This window comes from Theropithecus gelada, chromosome 10 (genome assembly GCF_003255815.1).
Source record: "Theropithecus gelada isolate Dixy chromosome 10, Tgel_1.0, whole genome shotgun sequence".
In the NCBI taxonomy this organism is placed as follows: domain Eukaryota; kingdom Metazoa; phylum Chordata; class Mammalia; order Primates; family Cercopithecidae; genus Theropithecus; species Theropithecus gelada.
In genome coordinates this window covers 67,033,524-67,048,129 of record NC_037678.1, presented here as the reverse complement: position 1 = coordinate 67,048,129, position 14,606 = coordinate 67,033,524, and the positions used below count along the sequence as shown (strand labels likewise).

Sequence of the window (14,606 nt, the reverse complement as noted above, 5' to 3'; positions counted from 1 at the left end):
AAAAAAAAAAAAAAAAAACAAAACAAAAAAAAAATTTTTCTTTTCTTTTCTGAGACAGAATCTCACTCTGTAGCTCAGGCTGGGGTGCAATGGTGCAATACTGGCTCTCTGCAACCTCCACCTCCTGAGTTCAAGCGATTCTCCTGCCTCAGCCTCCTGAGTAGTTGGAATTATAGGCACCTGCCACCACACCCAGCTAATTTCTGTACTTTTAGCAGAGATGGGGTTTCATCATGTTGGCCAGGCTGGTCTTGAACTCCTGACCTCAAATGATCTGCCCTCCTCAGCCTCCCAAAGTGCTGGGATTACAGGCATGAGCCACCACGCCCAGCCAGAATTTTTCTACAATGAATACATGTATTCTCTATTAAGAAAAAATTAGCTCTTAAAAAAATTCAGGATTTTCACCTGTCTTTTAGGATGAAAATTATCACTACTCCCTCCCCTCCAGGAAGTCTACATAGCCTTTGCTCCACCTTAAAACTCATCCTTTCTTCTCCTTTTGCTGCTTTTTATGAAGTCTGACACTTTCCATCTTTGTGTTCCCAGACTAGCTCTGCCCTGAGGGAGGGAAGGTGAAGGCTGGGTGTTTAGCTTACATTCAAACTTTGTATTTCCTTTTCTTGTGCGTGAAAAGGGGTCTTGCGATGTTGCCCAGACCTGGTCTGGAACTCCTGGGCTCAAGCAGTCCTCCCACCTCAGCCTCCCAAGCTGAGGACTACAGGCACATCACACCGCCCCTGGCTGTATTTTCAAAAACAGTGAGTCAGTGTCTCTAGAATGAATAGGTATCTGCCCAGAAATACTCAAGTTTGAGTGGGGCTTTACACCACAGGCATCCTTCACTTAACAACCCCTAAGTCAACAAACTGAGGTGCAGAGAAGGGATATAAACATTGCTAATAGCAGCCTCCCACCTAAAATTTACACACACAGAGTGGTGGCAAAGCATTGGTCTTCACTGGTCTTTATTGAATGAAGGTTGTCAGGAGCAAGCAGGTGGGATCAAGAGCAGCAAAAGCAGAAACGAGTATAAAAGTATCAAAAAATACAAAGTGCTAGCACTGAGGAGAGTGTGAAGGGTTGGGTTGTGGCCCCGAGGGACCTCTGGGACACAGGATTCAGGACTTGCCACAGCCTCCAAGGGGACCTAGGCCTGGGGGGCCTGTGCAGGACCCTTGGCTGAGGGTGGAAGTGGCTTGAGTGGGGCCCAACCCTGGGCCCTGAAGTACGAGACCAGTTGTGTGGGCACTTCTGCGAGTACAGTCTGTGCCAATGCCTCCCGAGGGGCCTGCCAAGAAAAGGGAAAGGTCAGTGGTGGCCCAGAACAGCTGCCCAAAGTCTGCATTTCATACCCAAGAACCCAACCATACCCCAGACTTAGAGGAAAAGGTGAGCATCCCTTGGGCCTAAATCCTACTCACATCAGGGAAAGGTGAAAGGGTAAACTCTCAGATCAAATTTGTACCCACTTACATTCTGGAACCGGCGGTAGGGTACAAACTGCACAATGTCGCGGGCGGCGGCCTGCCCAGAACGTGTATGCAGGGGTCCACCATCAGCATCCAGCTGCTCCATGGCCTCAAAGTCAGCACCACCCACACCCACAATGATCACTGACATGGGCAGGTTTGAGGCGCGCACCACAGCCTCACGTGTGGCTTCCACATCGGTCACAGCACCATCAGTCAGCAGCAACAGCACGAAGTATTGCTAGGGACAAGCCCATTCATGTCCTGAAGCAGATCCTCCTCCCAAACCCCTGCAAACACCCCAGCCACATATCCCCACACTGATACAGGCCAGGCGCAATGGCTCACGCCTGTAATCCCAGCACTTTGGGAGGCCAAGACAGGTGGATCATTTGAGATCAGGAGTTTGCAACCACCCCAGCCAACATGGTGAAACCCGTCTCTATTAAAAATATAAAAATTAGCTGGGCATGGTGGCACATGCCTGTAATCCAAGCTACTAGGAAGGCTGAGGCAGGAGAATCACTTGAACCCACGAGGTGGAGGTTGCAGTGAGCTGAGATCGCATCACTGCACTACAGCCTGGGTGACAGAGCAAGAGTCTATCTCAAAAAAAAACCAAAAAAAAAGTCCTTTGTTCCATAACCCTCAAGGAAGCCCTTGACTGCCACCACTGCCACTGCCGCCTACGACTCTCACCGAGGCAGTCCCCTGATGTGCAGCCTGGGCTGCAAACCTGGCCACATGGTTGATGATGGGTGCAAAGTTGGTGGGTCCATAGAGGCGAACTTGGGGCAGGGCTTGGCGGTAGGCATCCACAATGCCCTGGATGCCTGCAGAGGAGAGCAAGAAATACCGTAAAGTCCTGGACCTCTCAGGACTACACCAGTCCTGAAATCGCCCCATCCCAGCCCAGGAGATCTGGGAACCTGGGTGCATTTCATTCATTCACCCTTGTAAACCAGGGTACTTGACTCTCTCCTACACGTGAGGAAACTAAGGTTCAAAGACAGGAGGGGACTTGCCCTAAATCACAGCTTGAATTAACACCCAGATGAGAGGGATTCTCCTGGACAAATCCAGGAGAGTGTGAGCATCAGATTATAACCTATTTAATAATGATCCATTTGATACAATAAGGATCCCTACTATGGATTAATTACTGTGGGAGAAAGGAAAGCTAATAAATGTAGAAGGAAGAATTACACAATCATTTGACAATCACAGAAATGACTGATTCAGGCAAGGATCATCAATGGATGTTAAAACTAGAAAGTATAGCCAGGCACAGTGGCATATGCCTGTAGTCCCAGCTACTCACGAGGCTGAGGTGGGAGGACTGCTGGAGCCCAGGGGTTCAAGGCCAGCTTAGGCAACATAGTGAGACCCCCATCACTTAAAAAATAAAAAACTAGAGGGGAATGTTGATGTGTATGTGATGGATATTTATATAGTCTTTTTTCGAAATATACTAATTAGAAAGGGGAAAATAGTACTTGTATAATGGAGAAACCTGGTAGATCTGACCTTAACTAAGTGACCAAAGTTAACATGACTGGTAACAGGACAAATCAACATCATGTGCCTCTGAATAAGATGCACTGAGAATACACAGCATCACTTTGGTGGTATTCCTGCCAAAAATGTACAACCTGAATCTAATCCTGAGGATTTATTGGGTAAACTCAAACTGAGGGACATTCTAGAAAATATCTGGCCTATATTGTTTATATCATGAAATGTTAATATCATGAAAGGCAAGAAGTCGTCCATATAAAAAATATATACTAACTGAATGCAATGTGTGATCTGAGATTTTCTTTTGCTGTAAAAGATATTAGGACAACTGGCAAAATCTGAATAAATGCTATAGGTTGGATAATAGTATAGATGTTAATTTCCTGATTTTGAGGATTGGTCTGTGATATGTAAGAAAGAGTCTTTGATTTTAGGAGATACTGAAGTACTCAGAGGTAAAGAGCCAGGTGGATAATGATGGGTACAAAGTTGGTAGGACCATAGAGGCAAACCTGAGGCAGGGCTATTTATTACAGCATTCTCCAACATATGTATACATGCGTATACATACATAAACACATACATTTATTTCCCTTGAAATGTGAATGTATGTATATATGTATACATGTACATACACACACACTCACATATACACACACACACACACACACACACACTGTATACATGTATGAGAAAAGAGAAAGTAAATGTGGTAAATTGTTATGTTATGGTAACTGGGATAAAGGTGAAGAGCCCCTGTGAACTCAGGCCCTGACCCCTGAGTTCCAAGGAACTGAGCTCCTATGACTATTCTTGCAACTTTTCTCTAAGTCTGAACTTAGTTGAAATACAAAATTAAAAATGTAAAACCCAGATCAGATCAGGTCAGGTCACATTTTCCACTTCAGCTTGTGCCCACCTTGGGGTGCTGGGGAGTAAAAAGGTTTGGCCCGAAACAAAAGGGCTTGGTGGACTCGCCAAACACACCCTGCAAGGAGGTAAACAAGGCTTCCACTGATGCTCAAATAAGTACCCGTTAGGTTCTAGGCAAAGATAATAATGATAATGTAACAGATACCATTTTTCAGAGAACACTTAATAAGCACCAGGCTTACTGCTTTACTTGGAGCCTCTCCTTGAGTAGTCAATTTCATATAATATTTAGTCTTCTTATGAAACCAAAGCACACAGAAATTAAACAATCTGCCCCAAGTCATGTGGCATGATTTTTTCTTTTTTTTTTTTTGAGACAGGGTCTCACTGTGTCACCCAGGCTGGAGTATAGTGGCATGATCATGATCATGGCTCACCACAGCCTCAACCTCCTGGGCTCAGGAGATCTCCCACCTCAGCCTCCTGAGTAGCTAGAACTGCAGGCACCTGCCAACATGCTTGGCTAAGTTTTGTTTTAGTAGAGACAGGGCTTTGGCTGGTCTGGAACTCCTGGGCTCAAGTGATCCAGCCACCTTGGCCTCCCGACTGAGTGCTAGGATTACGGGTGTGAGCCACCACTCCTAGCCTGACATGATGATTTGATTCCACAGGCCTAGCTCTAAAATCCACCCTCTGGGCTGGGCGCAGTGGCTCACGCCTGTAATCCCAGCACTTTGGGAGGCCAAGGCAGGTGAATCACCTGAGGTCAGGAGTTCGAGACCAGCCTGGCCAACATGGTGAAACCCCGTCTCTATTAAACATACAAAAATTAGCCAGGCATGGTGGCATGCGCCTGTAGTCCCAGCTACTTGGGAGGCTGAGGCAGAAGAATTGCTTGAAGCCAGTAGGCAAGTAAGCCAAGATTGCACCACTGCACTCCAGCCTGGGTGACAGAGCAAGACTCCTTCTCAAAAAATAAAAATTAAATAAAATCCACCCTCTGGACAATGAAGGCAGGTATCTGCCCTCACTCTCCCTTTTACTCATGCAGGCTTGCCCCTATGTGTGTGGACTGACCTGCCTCAGGGTGGATGGGGAAACTTACCTGCACAGTAGGGGTTACCAGGGTTGAAATTCAAGGCAAATTCATGCGAGACCTGGAGACAAGAATGAAAACGAGGTTCTTTCCCCATGACCTCTGTGCTGAGAATGAAAAAGGACACTATGGCGTGTGCCAAGATTCCTACAGGAGCTATGGAGTCCTGAGCACTTGCTGTCTACATGCCTGCAGGAATTCATCCCTGCATCTCCTCTTAAAGCTGAGTGCCAGGTAGTAAGTAAATTTACCATATCCCCCAAAATCAGGACCCTGAAACTGAAAACAGGAGTGGCAGAAAGAGAGGGAGCTCACCTGCCAGTCAGGGGGAACCTGGGCCCCAAATCCAAATGCAGGGAACAGCTTGTCTCTGTGGGAGGACAGTGTATTGGGCAAGAGGCAGTGAGGGGACTGTGAGCCCAGAGGCTGAAGCATCTGCAGGGAGCGGGTATAGCCAAGAGAAGCAGGTACTCACGAGTCGTAGTCCTGAACCACGCTGCCCACACTCCACAGTGCCATCAGGTACTCATTGACCCCTGTTGGACTCAGGTAGTGTAGGGAGTCAGGTGAGGAGGGGTCTCCATTGGAGCCAGTGAAGTCCACGCCCACCTGGGAGGAGGTGAGGAAGGGAGCTAAAGACCACCTTGAGCCCCAGACCTATTCTCTTGCCCTTGGTAAGGCAACTTACAGTGAAGTTGATCTGACAGCCTCCCATCACATAGTCCAGAAAGGAATACTCTGTTTCTACCTGCAAATGAAACCAGGGTCATGCCTGGGGTGACAGCAGTTGATGTCATGGAGCTCAGGAATCAAAGCCTTGGTTATATGGGCTTTTGTCTCACCCGGCAAATCTTGACACAAATAGTTCCAGAGTTCTTGTAGCTTTTCTTTTTCTGCTGCTTCTCAGGGTGGATGCATTCAAACTCAGCCTGGTGAGGACAGAAAAATTAGGGTAGGAAATTCTCAGAGCATCAGCCAAGGACTCGAGCTGCCTTCTCCTCCCTCTCTAACCCCGAGCTTCAGCTATCTAGGCCCATTTCCACACCCATGGCAAGACCAGCACTCACCGGGACTGCTTGCAGCTGGGCCAAGCTGGTGTGGAAGGTACCGATGAGATCATGTGACCCGTCACTGTCATAATCGGAGCATCGCACCTGAGGGGAAGGTGTGTGTGGACATAAACGAGTCAGGTGGCAGATGAGAGTAAGTCCCTCCCCAGGTTCTCTTCCCCAGCGCAGTCCACGCAGGAGACAAGCTCCTCACCTCGATGGGTGTGCTGGGGTCCCCACCACAGAAATGCTGAACAGGGACTGAGAAACGCTTCCATGTAGGGTTCAGGTTGTTCTTGATGACCTGAAGGTGGAGGCCAAGGCCTCCAGTGAGTTCTGGCATGGCCCGTGAGGAGCTGCCACACTTCTCTACCCACCTGCAGTTTCTTTCTCCCCAAGTTCCAAACCTTGCTAGTCACAGGCCCCAGGAGATTCTCTCCTACCCCAACCCACCCAATCCCAGGGGACTCATACCTCAGATCTGTACACCAGGTGCCATTTCCCATCACGCTGGCGGAAGAACTCCAGAAATGGATCCGATTTTCCCAGGAAGTCCTGCCAATGCGAGACCCCAGTTACAAAACTCAGGAACAAACCACCACTATGCCATCCCTCTGTCCACACCCCCATCCCCCATACACCATCCTTGGCCCCTTAACTCTTGGATTACCAGTGCCTACTTCCAGACACACCTTCTTATCTAGGTTTCTGGCCTCTACCTCCATGGTCACTACACGATTGTCCTTCAACTCCTGAGCTGAGACCTAGGTAGGGGAAGACTACATCACCTCATGAATTCACTGATGTTAAGTCCCTCCCCAACCCTTGCTGGGTTCCTTACCGTGATGGTCCCCTGCCCAGCGGGTTTTCCAGGCTTCAGCATCAAGGGGAGAGTCAGTACCTGGCTGGACACAATCTGGGGCAAAGCGGGGAAGGGAGTTTCAGGATAACAGGCAGGGTTAGGTCCTGCTTGCCGCCTACCTCCAGGCAGGCTAGGTTGTCTCACGACCTGTGTCTGAAGGATCCTAATCCCCAGCCCTACATACCTGTCCTAGGGAACACTCAGCACCCCCTAGGAAGTCATCATCCCCCAGCTCTGGTGTCTTGTTGTCTATGTCATAGATTCCAAAGCGTAGCTTCTGAACTGTCTCAAAGTGGTACTCAAGCTGTAGGGTCTTGGAGAACTCAGGGCTTGAGCAGTTCCGCACTCGTTCAGTCCGGCCAAGCTGTGGGCAGAGGCCAGTAAGCATCACAGTCACAGCCTCCACCCCAAAACACAATATTAGACTCCCTCCACAACCTTAACCTCCATAATCTGCCTCACCTCAGCCCAGCTACCCCCTCCCACATCCTGTAAAAGGACGCAGAGTGGGTCAGACTTGGAGCCGATGTCCTTGTCAATGAGATGGTCACAGGAAATGGACAGCTGAACCAAGGTCACGCAGTGGGCCATCTGAGGGAAAAGAAGCTGGGTCAAGCACCAGGTAGCCTTCTCTCCCGTTCCCTGACTGCAGGTCCCAGCTTGGGACCCAGGCAGGGCTGAGCATACGTCTACCCCCATGACACCCAAGGAAGAAAAGGCCTTATAGCCTCCAAACTCCTCCACCCCCAGGTAAGCTCACTGGCACAGAAGATGACAGTTACAACCAATCCTGGTCTGAAGATATTGAAAAGGGGTACTAGCCTCCATCTACAACTGTAACCCCAAACTATCCTCACCCTAAAATTTGTCTTAATCCCAATAGGGCTGTCCAAACCCAGACTCCAATCTTGGTCTTTGCAAAGACCAATAAATCTTTCTGACCCCCTTACTGGTTCCAGGTCAGACCCTAATCCAAGTTCTGATCCTAATATAACCCCAAATATAACTATGATCCACAAAGTATCTTCTTCCAGTGATTTCTCACTAACCCTGGGGACCTAACTCTTGGGGTGGAGTTATGATCCCCCTACTAATTCTCCTCACCTCTAATGAGTGCTAATGTCCAACTCCTCACTATTTCCACTGCTGCTGCCCAATCTAAGCCATCACTGTTTCTCACCTGGCTTACAGCATTAGCCCCTTCAACTGGTCTCCCTTATTCTATGCTGTCTCCACCTCCATTCCCCCATCTCCACCCCAGCAGGCTATTCTAAATACAGCAGTCAGGCTGATCCTATTAAAACATAAGTGAGGCTGGACACGGTGGCTCATGCCTGTAATCCTGGCACTTTGGGAGGCCAAGGTGGGTAGATCACTTGAGGTCAGGAGTTTGAGACCAGCCTAGCCAACATGGTGAAAGCCCGTCTCTACTAAAAAAAATACAAAAATTAGCTGGGCATGGTGGCGCGTGCCTGTAATCTTGGCTACTCAGGAGGCTGAGGCAGGACAATTGCTTGAACCCAGGAGGTGGAGGTTGCAGTGAGCCAAGATCATGCCACTGTACTCCAGCCTGGGCAACAAGAACAAGACTCCATCTCAAGAAAAAAAAAAAAAAAGAAAAAAAAAAAGTGAGGTCTTATCACACCTCTGCCTGAATCCTCTAATACTTCCCATTTACCACTGCACTTAGAAAAAATCCAAACTTGGCCAGATGTGGTGGTTCACACCTGTAATCCCAGCACTTTGGGAGGCCAAGGTGGCTGGATCACTTGAGGTCAGGAGTTCAAGACCAGCCTGACCAACATGGTGAAACCCCATCTCTACTAAAAATAAAAAAATTAGCTGGTGTGGTGGTGGGAGCCTGTAATTCTAGCACTTTGGGAGGCTGAGGTAGGAGAATCGCTTGAATCTGGGAGGTGGAGGTTGTAGTAAGCCAAGATCGCGCCACTGTACTCCAGCCTGGGCAACAAAGAAAGAAAAGAAAAAATCCAAACTATACCATGGCCTATAATGTCCTGGAAAGTCTAGATTTCTTTAACCTGATCTCCTAATATCATCTCTCTTGCTCACTCCATTTCAGCCACCTTGCTTGTCACTCCTCAAATAAGCCAAGTTTGTTTGCTCCTTCTTTTGTGAGACAGAGTCTCATTCTGTCACCCAGGCTGGAGCGCAGTGGTGAGATCTCAGCTCACCACAACCTCTGCCTCTTGGGTTCAAGCGATCCCTCCCACCTCAGCCTCCCAAGTAGCTGGGACTACAGGTGTGCACCACCATACCCAGCTAATTTTTTTTTCTTTGTTGAGACAGGGTCTCACTATGTTGTCCAGGCTGCTCTCGAACTCCTCGGATCAAGCAATCCACCCACCTCAGCCTCACAAAGTCCTGGCATGATAGTGTGTGCCACCGCACCCAGCCAGCCAAGTTTGTTTCTACCCCAAACACTTTGCAGTACCTGGAATGTATTCTTTCTCTGCATTATATCCACATGGCTCACTGCTCCCTTTCCCCACAAGTCTTTACTCAAAATAATCTTCCCTGTTTTATATATATACATATATAGGCTCTCCCTTTTAGCCCCTCTAAAATTTCAACCACACTGCCCCTGACATTGCATACCCCTTTTCTGCTTTTTCTCAATGTCTAACATTATATACATTTATTTACTGTTTCCCCTACTAAAATATAAACTCTGTGAGAAAGGAATATTTAGCTGTTCTGTTCATTGCTCTATCCCAAGCACCTAGACAATATGTATTTGCAGAATGAAATCTGAAAGTTCATCTCCAGTCCCAGTTCCCTACCCAGCCAGTTCCAAACTAACTCATGTCTTGCCCCTCTAACCAGGCAGCACCATGCTTCTCTGATTCACCCCCTCCCTCTGCTGGAAACATTTTCTTGCATGGAGCACCATGACAACACCCGGGTATTCCATCCTCCTGCAGTCACCGTAACAATCACCCTCAGACCTCTTGTTATCCCTGTGTCCCCCTTGGCCCATACACCTGAAGACCACTCCACCAGCAGTGCACATGAGGTTAAATATTTCACTGAGCTTCACCCAGCATTCCAGGTTTCCCAGAGCTATACCCTGAGATGCCTCCAGCCTCAGCCCTCCCCTATACGAATCCTCAGTCAATCGCTCCTCCCTCACAGCCCACAGTACCCCATCTTGGTCTCTCATAGTCTCCATCTGGAATGCTGTTATCAAAGTTGGAATGTGAAGAGTTCAACTTGCTTCACATACTGCCCCTCCACAGCACCCTGGCCCCTGCGTGAACGCTCCCAGTGACAGAAAACCCAGTCTTACAATCCAATCATCAGAAAGTCGAGGTCCATACAAATCCTACCCAAACTGACCTAACTCTGTGGAATTCTTACTTCTACCTGGTAGGTGTTCTTCCCCAGCTCCATGGGAAGGCCTTACCCTATCTCCCTATGAGAATTCATCTGATACGTGGAAGCTGTGAACAGTCCCAGCTGAAATCTGGAGAAACAGCCCCAGTTCTTTTGACTGTTGCCCCTAGAATGTGGCCTGCAGACTCCTGACCATTCTGATCACTCCCTTGGAGGTTCCCTAAGGACAGACCCAGAGCAGAATACATGTTCCCTCAAGGGATCAGGATCACAGCTTCCCCCAAGTCACAACCTGAATTCCACGCATGTCACCTCACATGCTCTCCAAGGCAGTGTTTACACAGTACGGAGACAAATAAAAAAGAATGCTCATTTCACTAATGCTGGGAATAGTGAAAAACCTAAGCCAGCCTAAAGGTCTGTCGACTAAATATGATACATCTGAACAACGGAATGCTGCATAGTGGCTACACAACAAGACAGAACTATATTATATTGGTATCATATGAAAAAATAAAAAATAGGCTGGGCACAGTGACTCACTTCTGTAATCCTAGCACTATGGGAGGCCGAGGTGGGCGGATCACTTGAGGTCAGTTCAATACCAGCATGGCCAACATGGTGAAACCCAGTCTCTACCAAAAATACAAAAATCAGCTGGGTGTGGTGGTGCACACCTGTAGTCCCAGATACTCGGGAGGCTGAGACAGGAGAATCACTTGAACCTGGGAGTTGGAGGTTGCAGTGAGCTGAGATCACGGCACTGTACACAAGACTCCATCTCAAATAATAATAATAACAACAAGAAGTATATGACCATTTTTTACTTCAATTGTAAACCTCCATTTTAAACTTCAATTGTAGGTGTATCTTTATAATAGATTTGAATACAAACATAAAATAAATAAATACACACAGAGAAAAATGGAAGATACACCAAATGTCTTAGGTAGCTCAAAGGAGTGGAGGATGAGAATTTTGTGAACTCCATACTTCTGTATTGTTTCAATATTTTATATTGTTTTGTATTTTTTAAAAGGCCTCATATAAAAACAAAAACAAAACAAAACAAGCAAAATAAATAAAAAGGCCTCATTAGCTTCTCCCCTCAATCCACACCTCAAATCCTCTTTACTGTTCATTCCAAGCCCAAACCCTCCATTTCCAGTTCAACAGCCCCTACCTAACTTCAGGCCTTATTAGAGTCTCTTGCGTCCTGCTTGGTTTCTGTCCTAGCACTGCCCCACCCGGTCATCCCAGATGCCAGCTTTCAGTCTCTATACTAAGTAAAAGCCCTGTATAGCTGCCTTTAGGTTCAGAGTCAAACTCCCTACCAAGGCTACCTTGCTGCACAACTCCAAAGGACATACCTACATAGAACTTGGTAGTCGCGCAATCTGATAACCCTGCATCCCTAGATCAACCTTTAAAGCCCTTCCCTGTTTGCCATCAGCTCTACGTCCTGCCGCTCACTCGCCCACCCAACTAGTCATCCAAAGTTATTTCTGGTTCATCTAACACACATGCCTGACTTTCCTGCCTAGCAAATGTCCTGTCATCCATGGTTCTAATATGACATTATTCCTTTATGAACCCTTGCCCATTTTCCCCAAGAAGGATTTTTTTATCTCTACTCTGGATGACTGCAATGGTTTCCTCATCAGTGTTTCTGCAATCACACAGACATTTCTGGGTTTATTCGTCAAACAGAAACCTGATCATGTCATTTCTCCACTGAAAACTCTGGAATGCCTTTCCAAAACACTTAAGATAAAACCTAAAGTTCTTACCATGGTCTTCAACAAGGCCCTGCAAGACCTGACCCTTGCCTAACTAATCATCTAGCCACCCAACTATCCTCCAGCCAGGTTGGCCTTTCTGATCCACATACACCTAACACCAACCTTATTTACCACCTCAGGACTTTTGCACTCTGTCTCCCTCCTTATACACTCCAGAAAATAAGCTATACAAGATTAGTAACTCTGGCTAGCTCCAGGACCCACAACAGTATCTACGTATCCTACAGTAGATAGTAAGTATTCAGTGACTGACTTAACATTGAAGCCACACCATAATTTTTACTTTTGTCTGTCTACCCTGTAAACTGTGGGCTCCTTGAACTGGGGCTGGATATTATCTCTGTATCACTAGTATTAGTGCTTAGTATATAGGGTACTAACAACCATTTGCTGAACAAATGGTGAATGTGCTTTTGCTCAAGTCACACTTCAGGCCTTGAACTAATGTGTAACAGTAAATCTCCCCTATCCTGATCTTATACAGTTCAACTTTAAAATTTAAATGCAGGACTCCTACAATTCAATATTAAGTCAATTAAAATAGACAAAAGATTTGATCAGGCACTTCATAAAGGAAAATATGTGAATCAGAAATAAGCAAAGTGATCCACAGCGTTAGTTATCAGGGTAATGAAAAATAAAACCACAATGAGATACTGTTACATACCCACCACAATGGCTAAAAGTATAATAAAAAAGACCACCACCACCAAATGCTGGCAAGGATATGAAACTCTCATATATTGTTAGTGAAAACATTAAATGTACCACTTTGGAAAACAGTCTGGCAGCTTATCAAAAAACCTAACATACACCTAGCCCAAGAGCAATTCCACTCCTAGGTTTTTAGCCAAAAGAAATGGAAACATTATGTCCACAAAGATTTGTATACGAATGTTCACAGCAGCTTTATTCACAATAGCCAAAAACTTGAAACAGCCCAGGTATTCATCAATATGAGAACAAATTGTGATGTTTATAGAAAATATTCAGCAACAAAAAAACTATTAATATCTGTAACATGAATAAAAATGAAGAATAAAGTAAACAGATTCCATTTATGAAGTTTCAGAACAGGCAAAACAAATCTGTGATGTAAATATTCAGAATACTGGTTGTCCTCCCTTCTCCCCCAGGGGAAGGGCAGGTATTAACTGAACAGAGGCAGAGAGCTCTCAGTGGGAAGGGAAACGTTCTTAGCATTCTAAGAATGTGGGTCACAGGAGTGTGTGCATTTGCCACTTCCATCTAAAGGAACACTGAGTGTACGCATCTGATTGTAAAATTTTACCAAAAAAACCGCCACAAAAACCCAACAACCCATAAACAAATGTTGCACTAAAGTTAAGGCATGCTGAAATGTTTCGAAGTGTACTGATGCGTGCAACTTTTTTGAAATGCACCAAAAAATAAAAGGAGTTGTTGAAGAAATGTGATAAAACAAGATTTTAAATTGTAGGATCTGAAACGGTGGATATATGGGTGTAATTTTTTTTCAACTTTGCTACATGTTGAAAATTTTCATAATAAAATGTGGGGGAAATTATTATTATTATTTTTGAGACACAGTCTCGCTCTGTTGCCCAGGCTGGAGTGCAATGGTGCCATCTCGGCTCACTGTAACCTCTGCCTCCCGGGTTCCAGCGATTCTCCCACCACAGCCTCCAGAGTAGCTGGGATTACAGGCACCTGCCATCATACCCGGCTAATTTTCATATTTTTGTAGAGACAGGGTTTCACCATGTTGGCCAGGCTGGTATTGAACTCCTGACCTGAGGTGATCCACCTGCCTTGGGTTCCCAAAGTGCTGGGATGAGCCACCGCACCCAGCTAGGGAAATTTTTAATTGGAGAACTACAGGTCCTCCCGGTAAGAGGTTGTTGTGAATGACAAAAGCATTAGCAGTTATTATTTGGGGTGGTAAGATTACAAGCAACAACTAGAGCTGCTGTCTTCTCACTCCATGACTTCTCAAATGTACCCAAAAGAGATGCCCTTGGTCTGGGCCAAACACATGTAGTGAGTGGGCTACGATTATCTTCCTGTGTAGGACTCAATTCCTGGTGTACTATTCCTTCCTAATCATTACCATTATACCACTTTTCCTGGACTACATCCTTTTTCAGTTTTTTGAACCCAGAATCAAACCCCAACATACCATTGTGGGCTCATGTGTGCCTCAGTAGCATAAGGGACTGGACTCTCACTGATGTGATACCCCCTAAGGTGGCCTGGCTTCCATTCTGAAGTCAGAGCTTTCTGTGCATTTTTGTTCTTCACAGATTTGTCTCCTTTTCTTTCTCATTGGAAATCACAACTCTTTAGAAACAAATCTTTTCCACCTGTAGTTTTCTATCCTTTGAGCAATATTTCCTTTAAATGATCTATAAACCATGGGATTATTAATCTCTTCCAAAACATGTTTCATCTCCTTTGAAATCTACCTCTAAGCCTACATCTGCTTAGAAATCTGTGATTAAAACTGTTCGTGTCACTCTTCTGTCCTACATCTCTTGAACAACTACCTACTTTAAACCAGATTCATTTATTTTTCATATACTGCCATTATAATTAGGCCCA

The 14,606-nt window shown here is 46.0% G+C and overlaps 1 protein-coding gene across 12 annotated transcripts in view; it reads right to left on the bottom strand.

Annotated features, from left to right (window-relative positions):
* Positions 1-951: 951 nt before the first annotated feature.
* Positions 952-14,606, bottom strand: part of CPNE1 (copine 1) — a 38,209-nt gene continuing 24,554 nt past the window's right edge. For 8 of the 12 annotated variants that reach the window (XM_025400720.1, XM_025400719.1, XM_025400722.1 and 5 more), the window contains 15 exons: positions 7,333-7,461; positions 7,055-7,234; positions 6,850-6,924; positions 6,701-6,772; positions 6,483-6,563; positions 6,223-6,312; positions 6,027-6,113; positions 5,802-5,888; positions 5,648-5,707; positions 5,435-5,568; positions 5,275-5,329; positions 4,969-5,020; positions 2,172-2,305; positions 1,477-1,713; positions 952-1,291 (listed from right to left, as the gene is read on the bottom strand). In XM_025400720.1, coding sequence (XP_025256505.1) covers positions 1,151-1,291; positions 1,477-1,713; positions 2,172-2,305; positions 4,969-5,020; positions 5,275-5,329; positions 5,435-5,568; positions 5,648-5,707; positions 5,802-5,888; positions 6,027-6,113; positions 6,223-6,312; positions 6,483-6,563; positions 6,701-6,772; positions 6,850-6,924; positions 7,055-7,234; positions 7,333-7,461 — 1,614 coding nt within the window. In that variant the 3' untranslated portion in view covers positions 952-1,150. Of the gene's footprint in view, positions 1,292-1,472; positions 1,714-2,171; positions 2,306-4,968; positions 5,021-5,274; positions 5,330-5,434; positions 5,569-5,647; positions 5,708-5,801; positions 5,889-6,026; positions 6,114-6,222; positions 6,313-6,482; positions 6,564-6,700; positions 6,773-6,849; positions 6,925-7,054; positions 7,235-7,332; positions 7,462-14,606 lie in introns of all 12 variants that reach the window. The other 4 variants (XM_025400716.1, XM_025400714.1, XM_025400715.1 and 1 more) reach the window with 1 other exon arrangement.